Raw genomic sequence first — 22,327 nt, forward strand, 5'->3', positions numbered from 1 at the left:
TTTGGCTCCATCTAATGGACACTGTGCAGAATCAGCTGCAGGCAGCTGAAGACAAAAAGGAAATGACAAAAAAAATAAATAAAACCAAATAAAGTAAAAACCCTTATTAAAACTGTATAATAGTCTATTTAAAAATCATCTGGAGACTATCTAATTAGTTTCATTTAATTATTTCTACTATTTAAATTGAATCATTTAAATGCAAATGGTCTTTATCAGTTCATTAGTTACATAATCAATTAGAATTAATTCACTGTAATTCAAATTATTGTGGCAGTGCCCTAAAACCTCAGCTCATTTAAAGGAAGAGCTGCTTTTAACAGACTGCCTCTTTAATATCCACACTTCACAGCACTTAATTTGACATTAAAAAAATTTTTAAAAAAAATTTAAAAAAATTAAATCTAAATTAAAACAATGTGGTAAAGCTTATTTTGGATTATTTTGATTTATTTCAGGAGTTGATTCAACGTCTTTACAAGATGCTAAAGAAAACGTTTCTGGCTCCTTAAGAATTTGCAGTTAAAGAAAAAAAAGCATTGAAGTAAATAAAACATAATTTAGCAAGAAAATCCATATGTTTTTTAATAAATCTTCCAGTCTGGATTTGCTAAATAAAAGTAATGAAACCGACTCATAATGAAGATAAAGTAATAAAGAGATTAGAGGGCCTCATTAAAAAAAAATCCTACCTTCATGAAGGTTTATAGACATAAACTAATCCAACTGATAATCAAGTGAAATGAGTTCCAGCTTCACTAATGTCAATGTTTACTGAATGAGGCTATTCGATCACAACATCGATGTCGACAGGCTTCAGTTTACGGACAAACATGATGTCATTGTCATGATCGAGGTCTGGTTCAATGAAGCCATTGTCCGGTTCCTCTTTGCAAACGACCTGCAAGGACTCGTAGTCCTCAAAGGGCAGCTCAAAAACTTTGTTCAGGTAATCTCCGTTTCGGCCATTTTTGGCGGCCATGGCGATGACCTGTGAGGCGATGGACCAGGCCAACTCCACCCTGCGGTGGCTCTGAGAGCTCAGGTCGAAGTTGTGCTCCAGGATTTTGTAGAGCGTCGGGACATACTGGTTACAGTTCTGTTCTACGTAGCGGTGCACCTCCAACAGGACTCCTCTGGTCAGAACCTGCAAGTCCAGCTTTTTTTTTTTCTTCGATTTAGAGCTGACATCGAGGTCCAGGCCAATTTCCTTGCACATCTGAAAGCTGCCGATGGTTTCTCTGCATGGCTTCAAATCCGGCAGGCTGTTTCTCGCCGGTTGTGGATTCAGCTGCGAACTTCCATTGTCTTTCACCGTCTCAGACAACAGAGTCCGGTTTGATTTTTGTTCCTGGACGCTAAACAAACATGAGCCGTTGGCCTGAGTCGAGACAAACACTTCCTCCTCTTCCTGCTTTACTTCTTCAAGCTTCTTATTTTCTGTATCAAATTCAACTGGACACATGTATGATGCATCCTGCCATATTTCTGAGGCCTCTCCGGGCCTCTGCCTCAGGTTTAGACTTCTCTTACCAGTTGTCGTTTGTCCTTCAGGCTCTTCAAGTTTTTTCCTCTTAGTGTACTTTCGTTTCTTCATGGCAGAAAGCTGAAATACCTCCTTTCTTAGAGTGTCCTTCTCCTCAGGTTTCAGACACCTGAATTTTCTTTCCATCAGCTTCTTTAACTGCATTCGAAACAGCGATCTACTGAATTCACAGTTGAAGTTTTGCTTGAGCAGTTCACAAACAATTTGAGAGTGCGAACCGCACAGTATGTTGGAAAAGTCAAGCAGCTCCAACATCAGTCCAATGGTGATCAGGTTCGGGTCCAGTTTCTGTTTGGGTGTTGTTTGAATGACGAGCGTGACGCCGAGCTCAGCGCAAAAAGGGTACGTTTTATTTGTTGGCTGTATGCCTCCTCGCTTCTTTATGACGTACGAGCTGCCATTGACTACATTAACGTCAGCCGTCTTGTTTTCCGAGGACTGGACGTTCTTGCTGCCGTCACTGAGCACTGAACAAACGCCGATTTTGGTCCATTTCATACTGTACCTTCCAGCCACCTCTGAGCTAGACGACGCGGTTACGAGGTTCGGATCAGGCAGCAGAAATTGTTCCTCCCACCGCTTTGGCTTCAACCTGACCTGCTCCTTCAGCTGCTTTATTTTATTGTGTACGCGGATAGCGTAGTTGTACCACTGCTGATCATTGTCCATGTCCACGCCAAGGTCAAAGTTGAAGTGCAGCATTTCAAACAGGAAGTACTTCTCGGACCTGGTCACTGTTTTGGCAAATTCACACAACTCCAGCATCACAGCGTTTGTCAGCAGGCTCTGGTCCAACTTCTCTGTCCTCTCCAGTGCCGCGTTGAACTCTAGGCCGATCTCAACCGACTCCGGGAAGGGAATGGCACCTTTCTGGTATCTGATGCCGAGGGCAATGCGGCGCTGCCAGATGTAGCTGTTGTCAACGGCGTCCATGTTGAAATCCAAACACTCAGAACTGAGGGACATCTGCTGGATCTTCTCCGTCTGGCAAATGAAACAAAAAGTAAACAGTTTTCAATCCTTAAACTTTCATCTTAGAGATGATCCATTTGTCATAACTCAGTATTCACAATAATATCATAACTTAACATTAAATCCTTTACAATTTAACCAAAATGAATTGTTCTGTTTATGATAAATGAATAAAAATGTCACTCAGTTCCTACATCCAGCTCCTCAAATGTGACTATTTGTTGTTATATATATCTTTCTCAGTGCTTCAGTGCTGTTTGAATGTTTTTACTGCAGGTTTTTTTTTGTGTGTGTGTCTACAGTGCCTATGAAACGTTTATTACTTTTAAAAATACAATAATACTTTGTAGAAACTGTTTTATTTATTTATTTTGCAAAAAAAAATTAAACATAGTGACCACGATTTAATTTATAAAAGCAATAAATAAACTAATATTTAATTTCTATCTCTATCTTTTTTTAACTATTCAAATAAAGTTTTAGTATTTTTATTTTATTATTATTTATTTGTTTATTTATCTAGAGCAGCTCTCTTCTACATGCTACAGATCTATAACAAGATGGCGGCTACAACTAACACAACTTCAGCTTCAAAGTCTGTAAACACTTCACTGAACGGGCAGTTAGTGATAGCGCTGTCTGTTCACAACAAGCTAACCGACGTGATTACAAAGCTTCAAAACACCAAAAACTCCCTTAATGCTAACGTTAGCTCATCGTATACATGCTAGCGTTAGAGTTAGCGTGGTTTCTCCCGGGTCAAAGTGACCACTGCGGGCATAAACGGCAGCACTTACCGGCGTCTGGAGCACGGAGCTTTCACATGGCGGCTGGAGACGTCGGTGTAACGTGTGGCTGGGGAGTTTCAAATGAGGCTGCATCGCTGGCTGCAACACGCCTCCTAAAGGCTGCGTTCAAGGACACATTGGATAGACAAAAAAAAAAAAAAAACACAAACAAACAAAAAAAATATTACCTTCCACAACGGCACAAAAAGGTGAGTAGCTCAGATATCAAGTTTACTTAGCTACATGAGTTATATTGTTACAATTAATAAAATCAAAAACTGTTTCCGCCCGGTTTCGAACCGGGGACCTTTCGCGTGTTAGGCGAACGTGATAACCACTACACTACGGAAACACCGTGCATAGTGTTTTCACAGGGTCGATAATATCGATACACACGATTATGACAACTCTTGATTATTTATGGTAGGGATGTCAAACTCATTTTACTTCAGGGACCACATAGCTTAATCAGCTTAAATTGATGTAAAGCGGACCGGACCAGAAATATTAAAGTACAATAATCTATAAATAACAATTGCAATTGCAAGTGTTTCCCTTTGTTTTAGTGTAAAGAAGTACAAGTACATCATGAAAACGACTTGGAAGTGCAATTTTATTGCCGTCTACCGTTTAGTTAGGGGTGTTGTGTTCTGTTACTTTTGTAGAACTCTGTTCTCTTATTATGGCGGCAACATTGCCTGGTGATTAGCAATGATGCCTCACAGCAATTCAATTTACTTTAATCACACTATTCATATCCTTTATATGGTTGGTGTGAGTAGTCTAGAATTATTAAGACGAGTCAAAGAGCAAAAGACTGTTTCCGCCCGGTTTCGAACCGGGGACCTTTCGCGTGTGAGGCGAACGTGATAACCACTACACTACGGAAACCACAGTGCCAAGTCCAACCGAGATAGATTGTGTACCTGGTTTGTTACCAACCATAACTCATGTTATCCTGACATGACTTGACAATGTTTTCACATAGCATCTTGTTAAGTGTGGTTACAATTTCTCCATACATATTTAATGTTTGACGTGTGAGTAATATGTGTTTTCTTTGTCATAAACTGCTCCCAAGGTGACAGTGATGTGACCCTGTATGTCTCATAGGCCATGGAATGAAATCATCTACCTTCTCCAAATATGAACAAAAGTTATTTTATTAAATACTTAACTCAGCATGGTGACCACTTAAGACCTGATATGAGTAATCCAGTATAAACTAAAATCCTGATCTATTTATTCAGATGTATGTCGTTACAGTGGGGAAGTTTGCTTATGTGGGTTTGTTTTTGTTCCTCTTTTCCTGCTGCAGATTTTGGAAATCACAAGAGAACCACGTTGCCCACATACATGACACAATTAGCCTGTTGCTAGAGGAATAACAATAGGTTATATGTGTGAAATTATGTGATGGCTACAATGTGTAAGTCACCAAGGTGTTTCCCCTTCTGGACAACTGAAAGGGAAATTCTCAATTTGCATCATTTCTTCATGTGTTATGTTTTGCGGTTAAAGAGAAAACAACTACTGATGTTACAACTTCTTGTAAATAGTTCTACAACTATTGCTACCATTTAACAGTTGCTCATAACACTGCACAGTTTTTAGGAAATATTAGTATATGGTCCTTTCCCCTTTTTAAATCATTCCTTGTCTCATACTCATAACAGAGTATCAACAAAAATACTGACAACACACACACTCTGCCAGAGAAAGACAGCTAGCTAAACAGCTACAGAAAGCTACCTACACAGCTACAGAAAGCTAACTTTATTGCTAAAGACGGCTAGCTAAATATCAACAGAAAGCTAACTACGCAGCTAAAGACAGCTAGCTAAACAACAACAGAAAGTCAAGTACTAGACAGCTTTTTTAACTTCACAAGATGGCTAAACAGCAACAGATAGCTAAATACACAGCTACAGAAAACTAAATACACAACTTTAGATAGTTAACTTCACAGCTAAAGACAGCTAGCTAAGCAGCATCAGAAAGCTAACTACACAAAAACTAGCTAAACAGCAACTGACCGCTAAATACACAGCTACAAAAAGCTAACTACACAGCTAAATACAGCTAGCTAAACAACGACAGAAAGCTACCTACATAGCTACAGAAAACTTCACAGCTTAACAGCAACAGAAAACTAAATACACAGCTTTAGAAAGTTAACTGCACAGCTACAGACAGTTAGCTAAGCAGCATCAGAAAACTAACTACATAGCTAAAGACAGCTAGCTAAACAGCAAGAGATAGGTAAATACACAGCTACAGAAAGCTAACTACACAGCTAAAGACAGCTAGCTAAACAGCAACAGAAAGCTAAATACGCAGCTACAGAAAACTAAATACACAGCTTTAGAAAGTTAACTATGCAGCTAAAGACAGCTAGCTAAGCAGCATCAGAAAGCTAACTATACAAAAACTAGCTAAACAGCAACCGGCCGCTAAATACACAAAAGGCTAACTACACAGCTAAATAGTAGCTAAACAACAACAGAAAGCTACGTACATAGCTACAGAAAGCTAACGTCACAGCTTAACAGCAACAGAAAACTAAATACACAGCTCTAGAAAGTTAACTGCACAGCTAAAGACAGCTAGCTAAACAGCAAGAGATAGCTAAATACACAGCTACACAAAGCTAACTACATAGCTAAAGACAGCTAGCTAAACAGCAACAGAAAGCAGAATACACAGCTACAGAAGCTAAATAAACAACAGCTTTAGAAAGGTACACAGCTAAAGACAGAGCATCACGCGTCTCTTCACAGCTACCAAAAGCTAACTACATACCTAGACTTAATGGCAGCAGACAGCTAGCTAAACAGCTACGAAAAGCAAACCACATAGCTAAATTCAGAGAGCAAACTACACTGTTAAAGCCATGGAAAGCAAACTATTCAGCTTAAGTAATACACAATCCTCTAAACACACTGCTAAAATCATAAAGAGACTGTTAGCTAAACATCTACAGGAAGCAAACTAGCTGAATTCAGAGGAAGGCAGCTAGCTAAACAGCTACAGAAAGATAACTACACAGATAAAGTCACAAAAGAACAGACTTTTTAAAAGCTACCGAAAGCTGTAATGTGTGGTCACATTAATGTCTAAAAAGTCTAAAAGATAATTAGCTTTTAGACTTCTAGACTACTTGGACCTAACATAACCATCGACAAGTGAAAGCACATTATTTCCTCATGTCTTTCTCTCTGTTATTATAATTTTTTGACTCCCAAAGGCATTTAAAGAGGAACTAAGGTCTTGCGGTTTGTTGATGACATACTGCGTTCACAGAGTATAAAAGCCTCGCAACTCTTGGCTTCTATGTGTGTTGGACTGTACGGCAACGCAACATGGAGAACATATACGTCAGGCATGTGGAGCTGCTGGGCTTCGAGAAACGCTTCTTTCCAAGTCAGCACTTTGTAAGTCTGAAGTATTTTATTCTTCTTCTCTTAAAAAGACTTCAAACTGTATTAAATGTTTATTTTTTAAAATAAAACAAAGTCTAAAGCTTTTAAATGTGTCCATTGTGCTTGTATAACGTTTGTGTAGGTGTACATGCTGATGGTGAAATGGAGCGACCTCTCTGAGAAGCTGATATACAGGACGTATCCTGAAATCCACACTTTCCATGTGAGTTCCTCTGCACACATAATAGAAGTTCACACGTTCAGCCTTACTTAAAGTGATTCTGTGTCCTAAAAATGTTTTATTCTTTTGTCACAGAAATCTCTGAAGGAGATGTTTCCCATCGAGGCTGGTCAAATAGAAAAGAAGGACAGAATCATCCCTTCGTTACCTGGTAGTTTTCACTATATTTTAACTTTTCTAGATGTTTGGTTGTACAGATTCTGCTCAGCTACAGATTTGAAAATCAAAATGAACATTTACACATCACAACCGCACACTAATATTAAACAAAAGATTAGCAGCTTTGTCCTCTGCTTGCTGTAGATCTCTTTCAGGAAGCACCTGTGATTATCAAACAGATGTGGTTGAGTCCACTTCCCTTTTTATACAAGTGCAACCAGGCTATCATGTGCCTGCGTCAAAATTTGAATCTTAAGCAGTTGTCAAAGTTAAATATACTCCATAGACCCACAGACCAAAACCAGAAGGCAAAATTACAAAAACTGCAGGTTACGTTTTACGTTATTTTATAAAAAATAATTTTTAATTCATGTATTATTTGGGGTCAGGTCAGTGTAAGTTTATGGACCGATCCATACATTTAGGAAGCACAGTAATCAGAATCACAACAAAGCTGCAGCTCCACTGTTCTGCGGTGGAGGTCAGATGGGGTGACGATGGGACAGGTGAGAAGTTTTTGAGACTTTCAGAGCCTCGGTTTCAATTTCCAGAAGTTGTGGCTCGTCTTTCCTTTTTTTGCAGCTGAAGATCTTCTGGCTGCAAGAGCTGCAGATATGTACTGATGAACTATTCTTTTGCTCTAATCTAAGCAAAGTCATAAGATCTTAGAGAAGCAATTGGGTTAATTAAATAAAATCAACACAGACCTTATCAATAGAGAATCTAAAACCAGAACATGTTTCTAATTAAAACTTATAGCTGTTGACACCTAGGTATAATAATAACAGGGATCGTCTAATCATTGTAACCTGATGAGTTCCCAGTTTTGAAACATTTGTTCCCTTTTACTTTACATTGCACAATGCCTTTATTGGAAGGCAAATTTCCATCAGTGGGATGAAGTTAAAAAGAGAACAGTTGAATTCCAAGTTCAATCTGGACAAGAGGTGATAGCATTACACCATGAGTCAGTCACATACTTTAACTTGTTGGGAGTTTTGAATATATTCCACATCATGTTTTAGATCCACTTGTAAATTTTGGGGATTTTTTTTTAACTTTCTTTTTTCACTGACATCCAGGTGTCTTAAAATAAAATGTGCGGATCGGACTTTTTCATTGTTGATTTCTGTTCCTGTTCAAACACTCAGTTTAACTGAAAACAGAACTACAACTTAACACATTCCCCTTGAGAAACCTTAATTACAAAACGGGCCGTTGCAGTATGGGAAAAAGGAGAAGCAAGGACCAGACCGCAAGCCTAATGCAACGGCTGTGTAAAGTTATAGATCGAGAAACTAACTTAATTTAATTCTTCTGCTGAGACTGCAGGCTAGATTTTGAAAAGCTCTTTGTTGTGATGTGTCTCGTGCTTTGGCATAATTAGACAATTATGCTTTAGAAAATGTCTTCTAATGTTTTATATTGTAGTTACACCAATTAATATCTACAAAAATCTAAAAAAAAGGCAACAGTACTTGTTGGGATGCTAGAAGACATTTCCTCTCCGCCTCCAGTTCTAAAAGACTTTAGGGTTTTATTGGGAATATCAGTGGGTGGTGATGTCTGGAAGCTTCCAGGGTTCAGTTAAGTGTTAATAAGGACTCTATCCTTCTGACCTGTAATTGTCTCCAACTGTCCCCAGCTCCACGGTGGGTGGAGAGCCAGAAGTCGAGAGAAAACAGGAAGATCACGTTGGCCGAGTACTGCCAGTCGCTCGTCAACCTGCCGCCTCACATCTCCCGCTGCAAACACCTCTCCACCTTCTTCAAGGTCCGACCCGAGGACGAGAACCCCCCTGCACCGAACACGTCAGTATATCACACTCAACCCTGTCGTCAAATGCACAAGAAATAAAAAATTAAAAGCCACAAATGATGCTTCCCTCTTCAGACTGAAAAGAAATGAGACATTCGTGGAGTCCAGGGAGATGGCCAGAGGTGTCGCATCTGGTAAGAGTAATTTTTTAACGGTTTTTACCTAATAGTATTCCAGTTCTTCATCTTCTACATTGTCCAACTGAGTTGCTTCTCTAACTGTCATCCCAGAGATATCCGGGCCCATCATCTTGGACACCTACAGGGTGATTGCAGACTTCGAAAAGACGTCCAAACATGAGATCAACCTGCACACCGGAGACCTGGTGGAAATTGTGGAGAAAAATACAAACGGTGAGAAAAGAGCCAAGCCAGAAATCAAAGTTTATAAAGATCACAAGTACATCAGGTGATATATGTCCAAACTGGAAACCAGTTGAATTACAGGTCAAGTTACAGGTTATAGTACGTCCATATCTATCTTGTATAATATATGCAGTGAAGGAGGGCTTTTGCAGAAGATAGGAAGAAGAAACAGGAGAACAATAAGTTATAAACAATCTAAAAGTGAGCATGAAGTAAGCTTTATTTATTATCAGTTGTGGTCGATATTCTACGATACCTAAAGAAAATGCTGCCACAATGATTGTCGGTATAAATATATTCACACTGTTCATACTGTTTTCCTACGCTTTGGTGTTGACCTGCTGTTGTGTTCAGGTTGGTGGTTCTGCCAGTGTGAGTCAAAGCGAGGCTGGGTTCCTGCGTCCTACCTGGAGCCTCTGGACGGACCGGAGGAGGCCGAGGACGCCGACCCCGACTACGAAGGCAAGCGTTGCTTTGTTAACAGCTGTCATGTGGCATGTCGTCGATTGTGTGTCCCTCTCTCTCTCTTAATGTGCTGTTTGCCTCTGCAGGAGAGCTCCACGTCACCATCCAAGCCTACAAGGCAGAGCTGGAAGACGAGATTTCTCTGGAGCAGGGTGAAACCATCGAGGTTATCCACAAGCTGCTGGACGGCTGGTGGGTCGTCAGGTATGATCCAAACACACAAGGCCTAATTAACAGTATCTGGGAAAATGGTTTTAGCCAAACATTTGTTCACAGTCAGTTGCTTTTTGCTGTTTTTCACAAACAAACTATCAGTAAATAACTTGATGAATTTGATGAAAACCTGATGATTCTTAGGCAGGTTTTGAACCATTTTCTGCCTCATCTGAAAGCATTGCAGCTACTACATACCTAACCATTAACCAGAACCTAAACCAAGACTGAACCCATAAAAATAGGATGAAAAAAATGATAAAAATTAAACCTTTTGACACAAATCCACCTCCTTTATTAGTGCATTTATTAGCAACAATTCAAACTGAAGCTGAGAACTGCTGGTTTAACCATTAAACTGCGTCTTCTTCCCCAACCTAACCCTTTCAGCTGGCAACAAGTTATTTAACCCCAAGTGATGCAATGAGTAGCTTCTCATTTCTTAAACAACCATGTCTAAAGACACATCCTGTGGTTGTGGAAAAGATGTTAGTCTGTTTGAGAAGGGTCAAATCGTTGGCATGCATTAAGCAGAGCAAACATCTAAGGAGATTGTAGAAACTACTAAAACTGGGTTAAGAACTGTCCAACGCATTATTAAAAACTGGAAGGATAGTGGGGAACCATCACACCAGGGTAAGAAGAGAGGCAGATGAAGTGATGCACCCATCATGCCTAGTGCCTACTGTACAAGCCTGTGGGGGCAGTGCTATGATCTGGGGTTGCTGCAGTTGCTCAGGTCTAGGTTCAGCAACATTATGTTGCCCGAAGAATGAGGTCAGCTGACTACCTGAATATACTGAATGAGAATGACAATACCAGGATTCATGGGTCTCAGATTGTGAAAGAGTGGTTCAGGGAGCATGAGACATAATTTTCACACATGGATTGGCCACCACAGAGTCCAGACCTTAACCCCATTGAGAATATTTGGGATGTGCTGGAGAAGGATTTGTGCAGTGGTCAGACTCTCCCATCATCAATACAAGATCTTGAAGACAAATTAGTGAAACACTGGATGGAAATAAATCTTGTGACATTGCAGAAGCTTATCGACACAATGCCACAGCGAATGCATGCTGTAATCAAAGCTATACCTATAGATATATATATAGAAATTACCTAAATCCTCACTAAATCAATGCACCATGCATATTAGTGGATTTCATTTAGATATTTACACAATTTTTCTATTGAACCTAATGTTGCGGTTGCGGAAGTTCATTTGGTAATTATTGTCTTTTGTCGTCCTCAATTTTCACAATTATAAGACCAAACCATAACTAATATATATTTTATTAATTCAGAGAAGAAATTCAGTGTCTCAAACATTTGTGTTTTTCAGTCAATCTTTGCCCGAGCAAGGACAGAAACAAATCTGCCCAAAATGCCCAACAGACGTCCGATAGCAACAAATTTTTCTTACTGTTATTTTATGTGAGGCTTCACAGGGTTAAGACACAGCAGACATTCCCATCTTTTGTACGGCACATTCCCCACAGTAACATCTTCTCAATGTGGCGTTTTGTGCAGGAAAGGAGATGAGACAGGTCATTTCCCCTCCATGTTCCTGCAAAAAGCCAGTAAGAAAGACAAATATGACGAAGCCAGGACGAATCTGCGGGGACAGAAACCGCCACCTCGAAGGTATGCGCCGTACTTTTCCTCATTAAGTTCAATTATGCATCTTTAAAACACATTTTACTGAAGTTTCAACTGCAGTTACTCAAACTGGTGATACAGGCAGGCGTGCAGGTTTGCACGTACGCCCTCTGTTGCCACTCTGGTGTTTTATTGCGTCACCCCAAATTAAGGAAGGAAGTGTCTTTTTCAGCTGGCTGCAACACACCTTGTTATTTAATTTCTTCTCTGCTGCAGACGGTCCTGAAGTTTCTTTATGTCATGGTAATAAAATTGGATTGTGCTAGGTTTTAATCATGAGAAGAGAATTTTTAGTACAAAACCTGAAATTTGTCGTCCTAAAAGTGCACCAAACAGCCATAACATTATGACCCTTTGAGGCTTGGACTCCTCTCGACCAATAAAGGTGTGCTGTGATATAGCACCAAGACTTTAGCTTGGTTTTAAGGTCAAGGTGTCTTTATTTGTCTCCCTTGGGAGAAATTTGTCTTGGGAATAGGGGTCTGCTGCACAGACAACACATTCAACACAGTCCACTCATGCATCCAGAATGAGTTAAAAGAAACACACAATTACATAATAAATAAAACTACATAATCTACCGGATCAGGTAAAAAGTGCATTCCTGCGTCTCAGTGCAAATCTGTTGTTGTATTGTCTGCAAGTCTGAGGATTGTTTGTTCAAACAGGTCTTGGGGAGTTACAGGTGGATGCTTGTTAGCGGTACTAATACCTATGTCCTGGTACATAGGATCACCACTAGTTCTGGAGATGCTCTGACCCATTTAAACATTTTTCCTGCTTCTAACATTCATTTTCAGGACAAATTGTTCACTTGATGCCTATTCCTACCTATTCCGCTCATCAAAACACCTCTTTGTCCTTCTGTCTCAGGTCCACCATCAGAAATGCAAAGAGCATCCACAACAAGTCTCGTCAGCGCATGAGCCAGGACGCCTACCGCAGGAACAGCCGCAAATACCTCCAGCAGAAGGGCAACCGCCGCACCTCGCCACACAGAAACTCCAAGAACTCTGCTAAGTCACCACTGAGAGAGAGGAAGAACGAAGGTATTGAAAACATGTCCATACATGCCCATAAATCTGACCCCTCTGAGCGCGGATGCCCCCTGATCATTCTTGTCCACTCTGTCCACTCTCAGACAACATTCCCGAGCAGTCCACCTCCAGCTCTGAGAGCGAGCTGAAAAAGGAGCCTCCTGTCATCCCTCCTCGGCCCAGCCCAGAGCTCATCCTGGAGCGCTGCACCGACAACACCCGGAAGAAAGTCAGCATCCACAAGGCGCGCACCAGCTCCACCAGCTAGCAAAGTGTGAACTAGTAGAAAGAGCTAAAAGCTACACCTTCAGCTAATGTTGACAAAAAGAGCCGTTAGGATGTCTAACTTTTTCCTGTAGTTTTGAATCAAACAAACACGAGAAACATGAGAATGTACCACATTTGAGCCTAAATAGTGTGTGTGTTAATGAAGAAATGTCACAGTCAGTGTAGTCAGTTATGTGTTTTAGTGGGTTGTGAACAAATAAATGTCTTCATCCTTCCAGAGCTCTATTTATTATGTTTGAAAACAAAAAGAAATTTCCGGGCATGCAATCTGCAGAACGTTGTTATATTTATTTTATCTGATTAATGGTAAAACTGTACAACAAGGAAACTTGTTGATCATGTATTGATCTGAACATTTACTCATTAACTGGATTTCAATTAGTTCAGCAAGCAGATATACACTTACTTGCTTCCTATGTAACAGACCTGCTCCAGTGCAGTTTTAATGTTCAGTTTATGTTGAAACAGCATCTAAACAGAATGTATTTTAGCACTATCTTGGTCAGCTCATGCAGAAAACGGGCTGGGATGTTGTTTGCAACAATATAATTAAAAAACAAACGAATACTAAAACTTTGACCCCGACGTGATTTGAACACGCAACCTTCTGATCTGGAGTCAGACGCGCTACCGTTGCGCCACGAGGTCCTGTATGCAACGAATGCACCCGAGATTATAAAAAAAGGATAAAACTGTGGACACGTCACACACACTCACACTTTGTCTGTGCGTTTAAACAATATCCGCAATAAAACATTGGCATAATAAGGAAAACAATAATTAAACTTTTTTTTTTTTTTTTTTAATGGCTAGGATTCAAGCTAATTGCTACTAGCGAACAAATATTAGCGAGACTATCTTGAACTTAAACTAGGTTAGCCGGTTAGCTGACGTTGATAAAATGGGGACGTGAACAAATGCTAAAAATAAAAGTACATTCTTAAAGGTGAAGAAAAATAATAACTTACCCGTAGTGGTACTAGTTAAATGCTAATAACTAATGGAGTTTTTATCAGGTGGTTCTAACATACGTAAGGTAATACAATATAGACATCGGGAGCTGTACATTAAAAGCATTAGCTAGTTGGCCACACGTAGCTGACACGGAATGGAGATGATGTGCATGTTAACGTTTATGTAAGTACTCGAATAACTCGGTAGTAAAAGTAGGAATAATAGACCCAATTTGCAACGCAACTTCACCGTTAGAAGAGCTAGAAGTTCAGTGACAGCGTAGAAGTGTGCATCCTTCCCTGGTGGTCTAGTGGTTAGGATTCGGCGCTCTCACCGCCGCGGCCCGGGTTCGATTCCCGGTCAGGGAACGTCTTTTATGTCGTTCAAATTCAATTTTTGTTTATTAAACATAACCAATTAACAAACGATAATTTAAGACAAGTATGAACCTGAACACAAGGCAACAGCAGCAACTGTTTAAGTAGGTTAATAAAATAAAATTGCAGTAATATGTATGCAGTCAATGGTTAGATCCCTGTTTTAACAAACGTTTAATTTATTCTATAAATGTATTTATTCTATTTATTATTTACATTGACCTTACCACACTTTATTTGCTTCAGAAAATATATGTTATATATTATTTATCATTCAATATAAAATACTAATAAATACAAAATTAATATAAATGCAATTATTAATTCCACGTGCACAATCCCTGATGTTTGAATCTTAAATATCGTGACATATCAATTTTCAGGAATGTAATATTTTATTGTATGACGTATTTTAAATATATCTTTATCTGTGTGTCATATACCTTCTAAATGTCTATGCAACGTACCTTTGTTTTATGTTATTCCTTAATATTTAACTATCAGAATAGAATTAACAGTGAAGGACAGACTGAGGCTTCTGTCTCGCTGTTTCTCATCTTCATCTTCTGCAGAGATTGCGTGTCTGGATTGCTGCAGAGAGAACTGACAAGTTAATCAGAATTAAGCACGAGAGAGCCGGATGCCCGACTGATTGTTTCATCCCTTCAAAATAAAGTTACGTATGTATGGCGTTTGTGAAACGTTTGACATTAGTCTGCTGGATTAAGAGGAATGTTTCCAAGACCGAGTGGCAGATGTCCAAAAAAACAAAGCCAATGCAAATGTGCCAAAAACTGCTCGATTACCATTTAGCCTAACTTAAAATAGAACTGTATCACTGAACTTCATCCACGGCTGTGCGTTTTTTAGGATTAAGTGGGCCCACTTAGAGCTTCAAAGTAATTGTTAGAAATCCTATAGGTGTCCATCATTTACTGTATATGTGCCCATTGTTTGAAGAAGTGATAGATGACCACTCAGTGCACACAAACGAGAAGTAAAATAATCATTATTTATACATTTGTTTGTGTGTGAATTGAACACCAAATCTAGAGTATTAAAGTATGCTCTAGACTGAAAACATATTCAAGTTTCAAGATTTTTTATTGTCAATTTCCCTATATGTTCACGGCATACTCTCTCTATGGGCTATGGGCCGACAGTCATTGTAGCTGGATGGGTGAGGGGTCTCTGGGAATGGGATTATGGTAGCAGCTTTGAAGTACTTGGGGACAACGATCTATGAAAACACACATAAACAAGTATGAAAACATATATGTTGTGTCAAAAACTAGTAAAACCTCCAAGGTGAGCTTCTTAAAGTCAGAGAATATCTACAAAAATATATTATAAGTTCATTTTTATGTCACAAAGACAGAGAAATGTCGTCAACAAGCTGATAATCAACAATAACCAACAATACTTCCACAGGGGGTCTAGTGTACCTAATGTTTTGGCATTGAAGGAAAGCATAAAACAATTCAGTATATTTTGATTTACTACAAGTAATACAATTAAAAAAAAATTGTTGTATTTATTCTATCACAATGTATTGTTCCTTACTTTATTGTTATAATTATACATGTATGGTGCCGTTTTACAGCGATATCTTATTTTGAAAACCTGACCGGAAACGGGATGTTGTTGTCGCTAGCTTGGTGCTAAATGCTGCAGCATCCTGCACGGTAACCTCACACGGTTACAGAGAGCGAGCGAGCGAGAGAAAGGGCAGAGAGGAGGACTCGCTGCTCGCGGTCCTGCTTCTCCAAATGCCACCGGACACCGAATCTGGCCTCGGACCGGACGGACGCACGACGGGACCGCTACGTACGGGACTCACCGGGAACATGGCGCCCGGAACAACAACTTGCTCGGTGGCGTAGGGTCGATAAATCAGAGGCAGAGGAGCATCACATAGCACAGGTCAGCAAATAAAATCTATCTCTCTATCTATCGATCGATCAATCTATCTAGTTGCTTATTATGTATAAAAATTATAATACAATATATTTCTTGAGTTATTGCATTAATTAATTGCTGTAATTAATTATTAATCACATGTTCCATATAGATACTGTGCAGTGCAATTCTTAATTATGGGTGTATAAAGTGAACAATTCTTAAATAATTGTCATTTTTTTCTTCAATTTTATCTTAAATTCTCTAAAAAAATTGTGTGAAAGGAGGACATGTCAGGGCTTTTCAGCTGCATCTCATCCAAATAAAGTCCAACACAGATCAGAAAGCTCACCTGCAGAGACTTTTTGTTTCTAAGAAAAAGCCAGATGTGCAGTGGCGTCGTTAGGCCTCTTTTAGGGGGGCTTCAACAGAACACCGTTAGGAGAAGAACACGAATGGATGGATGCGCAAATGGATATAAGAAAGTTTTTCAGGAAAGTTAGTGTTCATCACTACTGGTAGTAACAATTAGTTAGCTCCAGCCCCCAGCTAACAGCACAAAGTCCCATGTAATTAATGAAATGCTCCATGTTTGACAAATAAAAACCTGGCTTACACACTCCAACCCTTTGTTTATTGTTGTACTGTATTAAAAAAAACAGACTGGTAATAAATACTAATAAATAACTACTAGTAACTAATAAATCATTTCTCAATCTTTGCTAGCTGTTTGTGAACTTTTGTGCTCGCGCGCTCGTTTCCTCACATCCTGTGCATGCCCTTTAAACCTAGCGACACCTCTGCAGATGTGTATTTACAAACCAAAGAGAGGAAGTGGTTCGATGTGTTGGTATATAGAAAAGATTCAAGAGTCCAGTCGTGTTCATTGTCATTTACACAATATATCAGTAAAAACATCCAGAGATGTGAAATACAGTTTCTCCTGCTCCCACTGTGCTACATATACTGTAACTGTAACTACTGCTGCACAACTCTATCTACTTACACTACAGTCAGTCAAAGTCAGGAGAAAAAAAATATTTACTTTTCTGATTAGAAGAAAATTGCTTTTATCCAATAAATAGGAAGCAGCTGGAGATTAGGATTCCCTCAAGTTGTTGTTAAAAATGCGAATGGTTGATCATGTTCATCATGAACAGGAAGTGCAGTGTTCCAGTGGGTTACGTTTCGTTGGCCATGTTCAGATCATGTTTAGACCTTTAAAGGTGTGGAGCTGTGGTATCTGGCAGCAAGATGTTAGCACCAGATAAGTCCCGCAGGTTGAGAGGTGGATGCCTCCATGGATCAGTCTTGTTTGTGCAGAATGTCAAATTGAACTCGTTGTTGCTGTTCCTCAAACCATTTATGAACCATTTTAAGGGAATACTGTTTCCATGAAAGGGTAGACATGGTCTGCAGCAATGCTTGGGTAGGAGGTACGAGTCAAAATAACATCCACATGAATCCACCAGTTCTTATGCGTCCACAGCAGGAGCTTTCGTCAGAGGTCTGCATGGACACCCTGACTGGTCTGCAGCTACACAGCCCCAAACTAAACCAACTGTGATCCGCTGAGTGTTCTGACTTCTTTCTATCAGAACCAGCATCAATTTCTTCATCAGTCTGAGCTCCAGTAGCACGTCTGTTGGATCAGAACCACACGGGTCAGACTCGGTGACCCTTGGGCGTCTATGACCCTGTCTCCTGTTATTTTCCTTCCCTGGACACCCCACCAGAGCTGCAGTTCTGGACAAGGTTGCACCATCAGTACAAGCAAGCTAAACAACCCCAAGATGACTGCCTTGTGACAGCCATAAGCCTCCTTAAACCTAGAAACAGTGCATCAACAATACTCCCCTGCCTATGTTCAGCAAGTCTCGTTTGGACTCTTGTGAACGGTACTAGTACCTACGTCCTCCAACCGATGATGACCACTAGTTTTGAAGATGCTCTGTCCTTGGTCCTCGTCAAAGTCGCTCACATCCTTTCACCTGTCTCTTTTTCCTGCTTCTAACATCCACTTTGAGGACAAAATGTTCACTTGCTGCCACGATAAATCAGTCTGTCTGTGGTCATAATGTTACGGCTGTACATCTGCTTTAATGACTGTTAAGCTGCTTAGATGTACAGTACATTTATATTTATCTCCGTCCACAGAGGCGATGAGGGGAAACCTGAGGACAGCAGCCCGTTTCTAAGCAACAACAGCAGCAACGCAGCGTGCAGCAATAATACACCATGGGCTACAAGGTAACGTCATGCTGCTTCACCCCCATCGGACATTGGCAGGGTTTGATATGAAATATTCTCCCGGGAGTAATAGGAAAATGTTGTTGTGAGTGAAAATCCTCCAGATGAGTCAGCAGTAGTAACAGCTGCGGATTCATTCATCACAGTGGAAAGCAGTGTGAATCACGCTGGATGACTGTCACTCACACGCTCACAGAAATGCTGCAAAATAAAGGAAAGCTGAGAGGACGCCTGTGTTAAAATGTCACGGCAGTCCAACGGTAGCAGAACAAATCAATCTGTAGTAGTAAACAGAAAAAGAACCATCAACACAACATTTGTTTATTATGCCTGGAATAAAAACAAAACACTCCCAGTTTTTCCCTTGGCTGAAAACTTCCATGGGGGAACATGGTGGTAACAGCATCATGTTTCTGACCTACTCCTAGCTAACAGTAGCTCCTCATAGCTTCCTAGCCTCTAGCTAATAGTAGCTCCTCAAAGCTTCCTAGCCTCCAGCTAATAGTAGCTCCTCGTAGCTTCCTAGCCTCCAGCTAATAGTAGCTCCTCGTAGCTTCCTAGCCTTTAGCTAAAAGTAGCGCCTCATAGCTTCCTAGCCTCCTAGCTAATAGTAGCTCCTCATAGATTCGCAGATTCCCAGCTAATAGTAGCTCCTCATAGCTTACAAATCTCCTGGCTAACTGCAGCTCCTCGTAGCTTCATAGCCTGCTAGCTTATAGTAGTAGCTACTCCTAGCTTTCTAGCTTCCCAGCTAATAGTAGCTCTTTCCTAGCTTTCTAGCTTCCCAACTAATAGTAGCTCTTCCTAGCTTCCTAGCCTCTCTGCAATAGTAGCTCCTCATAGATTACAAGTCTCCCAGCTAACTGTAGCTCCACATAGCTTACAAGCCTCCCAACCAAGAGTAGCTCCTCCTAGCTTAGAAGTCTCCCAGCTAATAGTAGCTCCTCATAGATTCATAGCCTCCCAGCTAATAGTAGCTCCTCATAGCTTACAAATCTGCCAGCTAATTGTAACCCCTCATAGCTTCCTAGCTTGCCAGCTAATAGTAGCTACTCCTAGCTTTCTAGCATCCCAGCCAGTAGTAGCTCTTCATAGCTTCCTTGTCTTAAAGCCAATAGTAGCTCTTTCTAGCCTCCCAGCAACTCCCCCTCTCTTGAATGATAAATACTGACTAGTACCAACTGGTGGTTGGCTGTAGCCGTAGATTTTGTGTGCCCTTTCATTTAAAATTTCAATATGTCGATTATTTCTCCCTCACTTTACCGCTTGCTGCTGTTTGCATTAGAGTAAAACAGTAGAATTGATTTTCTGTCCAGTTCTGTGCCTCAGGGTGGGCAGTCATGTGTGTTCCTGTTCTGTAGGATCTGACCTATATGTGGTGGATTCAGTCAATGCCACATCAGTTTTGGTTGACTGACGTTCAAGTACAGCATGTTACTGCTTCAGTTTGGTACAGTGGGAGGAAGGAGTCATGTGCCGAGCATCTTTATCCAAAAAAAAACAAACAAAAACTGACACCAGGACTTGTTGGGTTTCTTGAAGATGCTTCATTCAAGTCTTCAGTTCTAAGAAACTGGTGGGTGGTTGGGGTTTAAATTGGAACATCTGTGGGTGGTGTTCACTTAAAAACTTGCAAGACGAGAGTCTGTAAACAACCAGACATTAACTGTAACCACACATTAACGACTCCAGTCTCAAGGTGTGAATGAGTAGATGATTACTCCTTCTATCAAACCATCTATTTTCTGACCATGACCTGGATGACTGAGACTGTCACTGACATATTGCCATGGCCATCTTTATATTCCATTTGAGATTTGCCTTCTTGCTTTTGGTCATCCATCACTTATGTCCTTCTCCAATAAAGACACTTTCAACTTCCAGATGTTTTTAATCGGTCTCTTCGACCATTTTTAGATGATTATCCAGGTCGAGATTGTGGTAGTAGCAGAGAAAGGAAAGTAGCCCACAAGCCCCTTTCTTTAGCTCCTCTTTGGGGAAATGAAGGTGTTTCCAGGCCAGATGGGATTTATAATCGACACAGTTTGTTCTGGGTCTTCCCTGTGCCCCTCCCCCCCACCTCCCCTGAGAGTCTCCACTTTTAAATGTTCGAGGGCTGTTACTGTTCCTGGGAACCCTGGTTGTCAGGGAGAAAGAAGCCCATCGTAGAGGCTTTCCAAAGCAAGACAGAGAGTGAGTGAAAAAGACTTTTACATATCCGCCAAGAACCAACAGAGTAACCAGAGAAACTGCTCCTAGTGCCAGGCCCGAGAGATAATGCAGTCCATCAGACGAGAGGCCAAAACTTTGTCAGCTGAATCAATGCACTTTGCATTTTCTATGTTTCATTCATATTCCAGGGTCATGAATCCTAGATTGCCTCAGTGCGTACATCAACTGCAACTGAAGTGTCTTTTCTACCTCGTAGCTTGTTTCTCGTCAGATGATTATGAGGTTTCAAATAGACTTAGACTTTGATAAACTTTATTCATCCACAAGGGAAATTGCTTGGTCACAGTAGCTTAGTTGCACGTAAAATAAATATGTCTGCCTGCTGACTTCTGGTTTAACTTCTGTTTTTGGTCTTAAAAAAACTCTTTATATCAAACTCTACAGATGGTGGAGGTGGTTGTGTTTGCGTTTTCAGTAATTATTATGTGTTGTCAGTATTCAAAATGGTCTGAAGAACCGAATCAAACCATGTCGTGTAAGGACATTCTGACCACGTGGCAACATACTGTGAAGAAGCATTTAACCAGTCTTGGTACAGGTGATTTAAGATGTTGTGCTTTAATTGTTTTCTACATGTTTTTGGCTGCCGCTGCTTCATTTAAAGAGATATCCTCCTCCTCCTCCTCCTAATTCCAGCTCCTACCCCCGATTTCACTTGTCACCCAGGGCAGTGATGGCATCCACCCGTGCCTTAATTCTCCTTTAGATTCACTGTTCTTACTGTATCAGAATGATCCAGCTCTTATGTCTGGAAAAATATTAATATTAAAAGCGCAAATAGAAAGGAAGTTGCCCTTTTAAATGCATCTCAATATTTAGTAAGTTTACAGGTCAATATATGTGCAAAAAATAAAAGCATTCATATGCTCGCCATTAGCATCTCCATTAGCGCCTGCGGTGGTTTTTGTGTTAGTACATACTGTAAATATAAATCTTCAGCTAGATTTACAGTATGAGGAAGAAGAGAAGGTGTCCCAGCACCAAACCCTGTGGATATCTCCAAATTGTCATCTGTAAAGTCGTGTTTTCCAGATGGTGATTTTTCAGCTGCACTGACGTCATGGAGTATTTGTGGAAACTCCCAGATCAAGGCTTGAAAGTCTCAGGCTTTTCAGCTGCAATAATGAGTTCCACTGTTTTGGACCAAAAGGGAATTGTTATAGATGGATCTGAAGCTGCCATGGCAATCTGGATTGAGTCCAGGTCTTTCGAGGATAAGGGGGGAGGGATTATTTTAAGGCTTGAAAGCACATTTTCCTTTCCTTCTATTATTCCCAGTATTTTCGTGTAGTATTTGAACTTTATCCATCTGTTTTACTTCTTTTTAATCTACCAAGTCTTCTGGTTTGTTTGTTGCTATTTGATGAGTATAATCAGAGCTGGTTGAATTCCCTAAACTCTGAGGAAGAAGAGCTTGAGTGTTTCCTTTCCTGTCTCGTTGGGGTTCGAGAGGAAAAAAGATCCCGCTGACCCAAAAAACTCACAATGCAGATCAGAGCTTCCAACAAGTGATATCAGGCGCTGTATGATAACAGTCCTGATTTATTTGTCAAAAGCATCCACCACGACTCATGAGAAACCATTGTGCCGGTGTTCCCATTAAGATCCTCCCTCCTTTATAACCCAATACTACACAATT

General features: G+C 40.3%; 2 protein-coding genes across 3 annotated transcripts; one reads left to right on the top strand and one right to left on the bottom strand.

The window, feature by feature from the left end:
• Positions 1 to 542: 542 nt before the first annotated feature.
• On the bottom strand, positions 543 to 3,422 carry LOC311502104 (uncharacterized protein). Its single transcript, XM_084564227.1, has 2 exons — positions 3,316 to 3,422; positions 543 to 2,530 (listed from the first exon to the last, which is right to left on the bottom strand). The coding sequence occupies exons 1-2, from the start codon at positions 3,397 to 3,399 to the stop codon at positions 785 to 787; spliced, it is 1,830 nt and encodes a 609-aa protein (XP_084420353.1). The 5' UTR covers positions 3,400 to 3,422; the 3' UTR covers positions 543 to 784.
• Positions 3,423 to 3,452: 30 nt separating this feature from the next.
• ncf1 (neutrophil cytosolic factor 1) lies at positions 3,453 to 13,508 on the top strand. 2 transcript variants are annotated; one of them, XM_084564228.1, is made up of 12 exons: positions 3,453 to 3,515; positions 4,625 to 6,740; positions 6,871 to 6,951; positions 7,045 to 7,120; positions 8,774 to 8,939; positions 9,022 to 9,080; positions 9,177 to 9,299; positions 9,666 to 9,773; positions 9,863 to 9,980; positions 11,523 to 11,636; positions 12,525 to 12,700; positions 12,793 to 13,508. In XM_084564228.1, the coding sequence occupies exons 2-12, from the start codon at positions 6,669 to 6,671 to the stop codon at positions 12,954 to 12,956; spliced, it is 1,257 nt and encodes a 418-aa protein (XP_084420354.1). In that variant the 5' UTR covers positions 3,453 to 3,515; positions 4,625 to 6,668; the 3' UTR covers positions 12,957 to 13,508. The 2 variants fall into 2 exon arrangements, with proteins under 2 accessions (XP_084420354.1, XP_084420355.1); XM_084564229.1 differs by having other exon boundaries at positions 3,504 to 3,515; positions 6,610 to 6,740.
• The last annotated feature ends 8,819 nt before the right edge of the window (positions 13,509 to 22,327 follow it).

Source organism: Chelon labrosus, assembly GCF_963514085.1.
Source record: "Chelon labrosus genome assembly, chromosome: 17".
Taxonomy (NCBI): domain Eukaryota; kingdom Metazoa; phylum Chordata; class Actinopteri; order Mugiliformes; family Mugilidae; genus Chelon; species Chelon labrosus.

Bases quoted from the DNA above. Each gene is read 5' to 3' on its own strand.
- LOC311502104 (XM_084564227.1), bottom strand. From the start codon at position 3,399: ATGCAGCCTCATTTGAAACTCCCCAGCCACACGTTACACCGACGTCTC. The intron at 2,531-3,315 runs GTAAGTGCTGCC...TTCATTTGCCAG, and splicing joins GCTCCGTGCTCCAGACGCCG to ACGGAGAAGATCCAGCAGAT.
- ncf1 (XM_084564228.1), top strand. From the start codon at position 6,669: ATGGAGAACATATACGTCAGGCATGTGGAGCTGCTGGGCTTCGAGAAA. The intron at 6,952-7,044 runs GTGAGTTCCTCT...CTTTTGTCACAG, and splicing joins CTGAAATCCACACTTTCCAT to AAATCTCTGAAGGAGATGTT. The intron at 9,981-11,522 runs GTATGATCCAAA...CGTTTTGTGCAG, and splicing joins GACGGCTGGTGGGTCGTCAG to GAAAGGAGATGAGACAGGTC.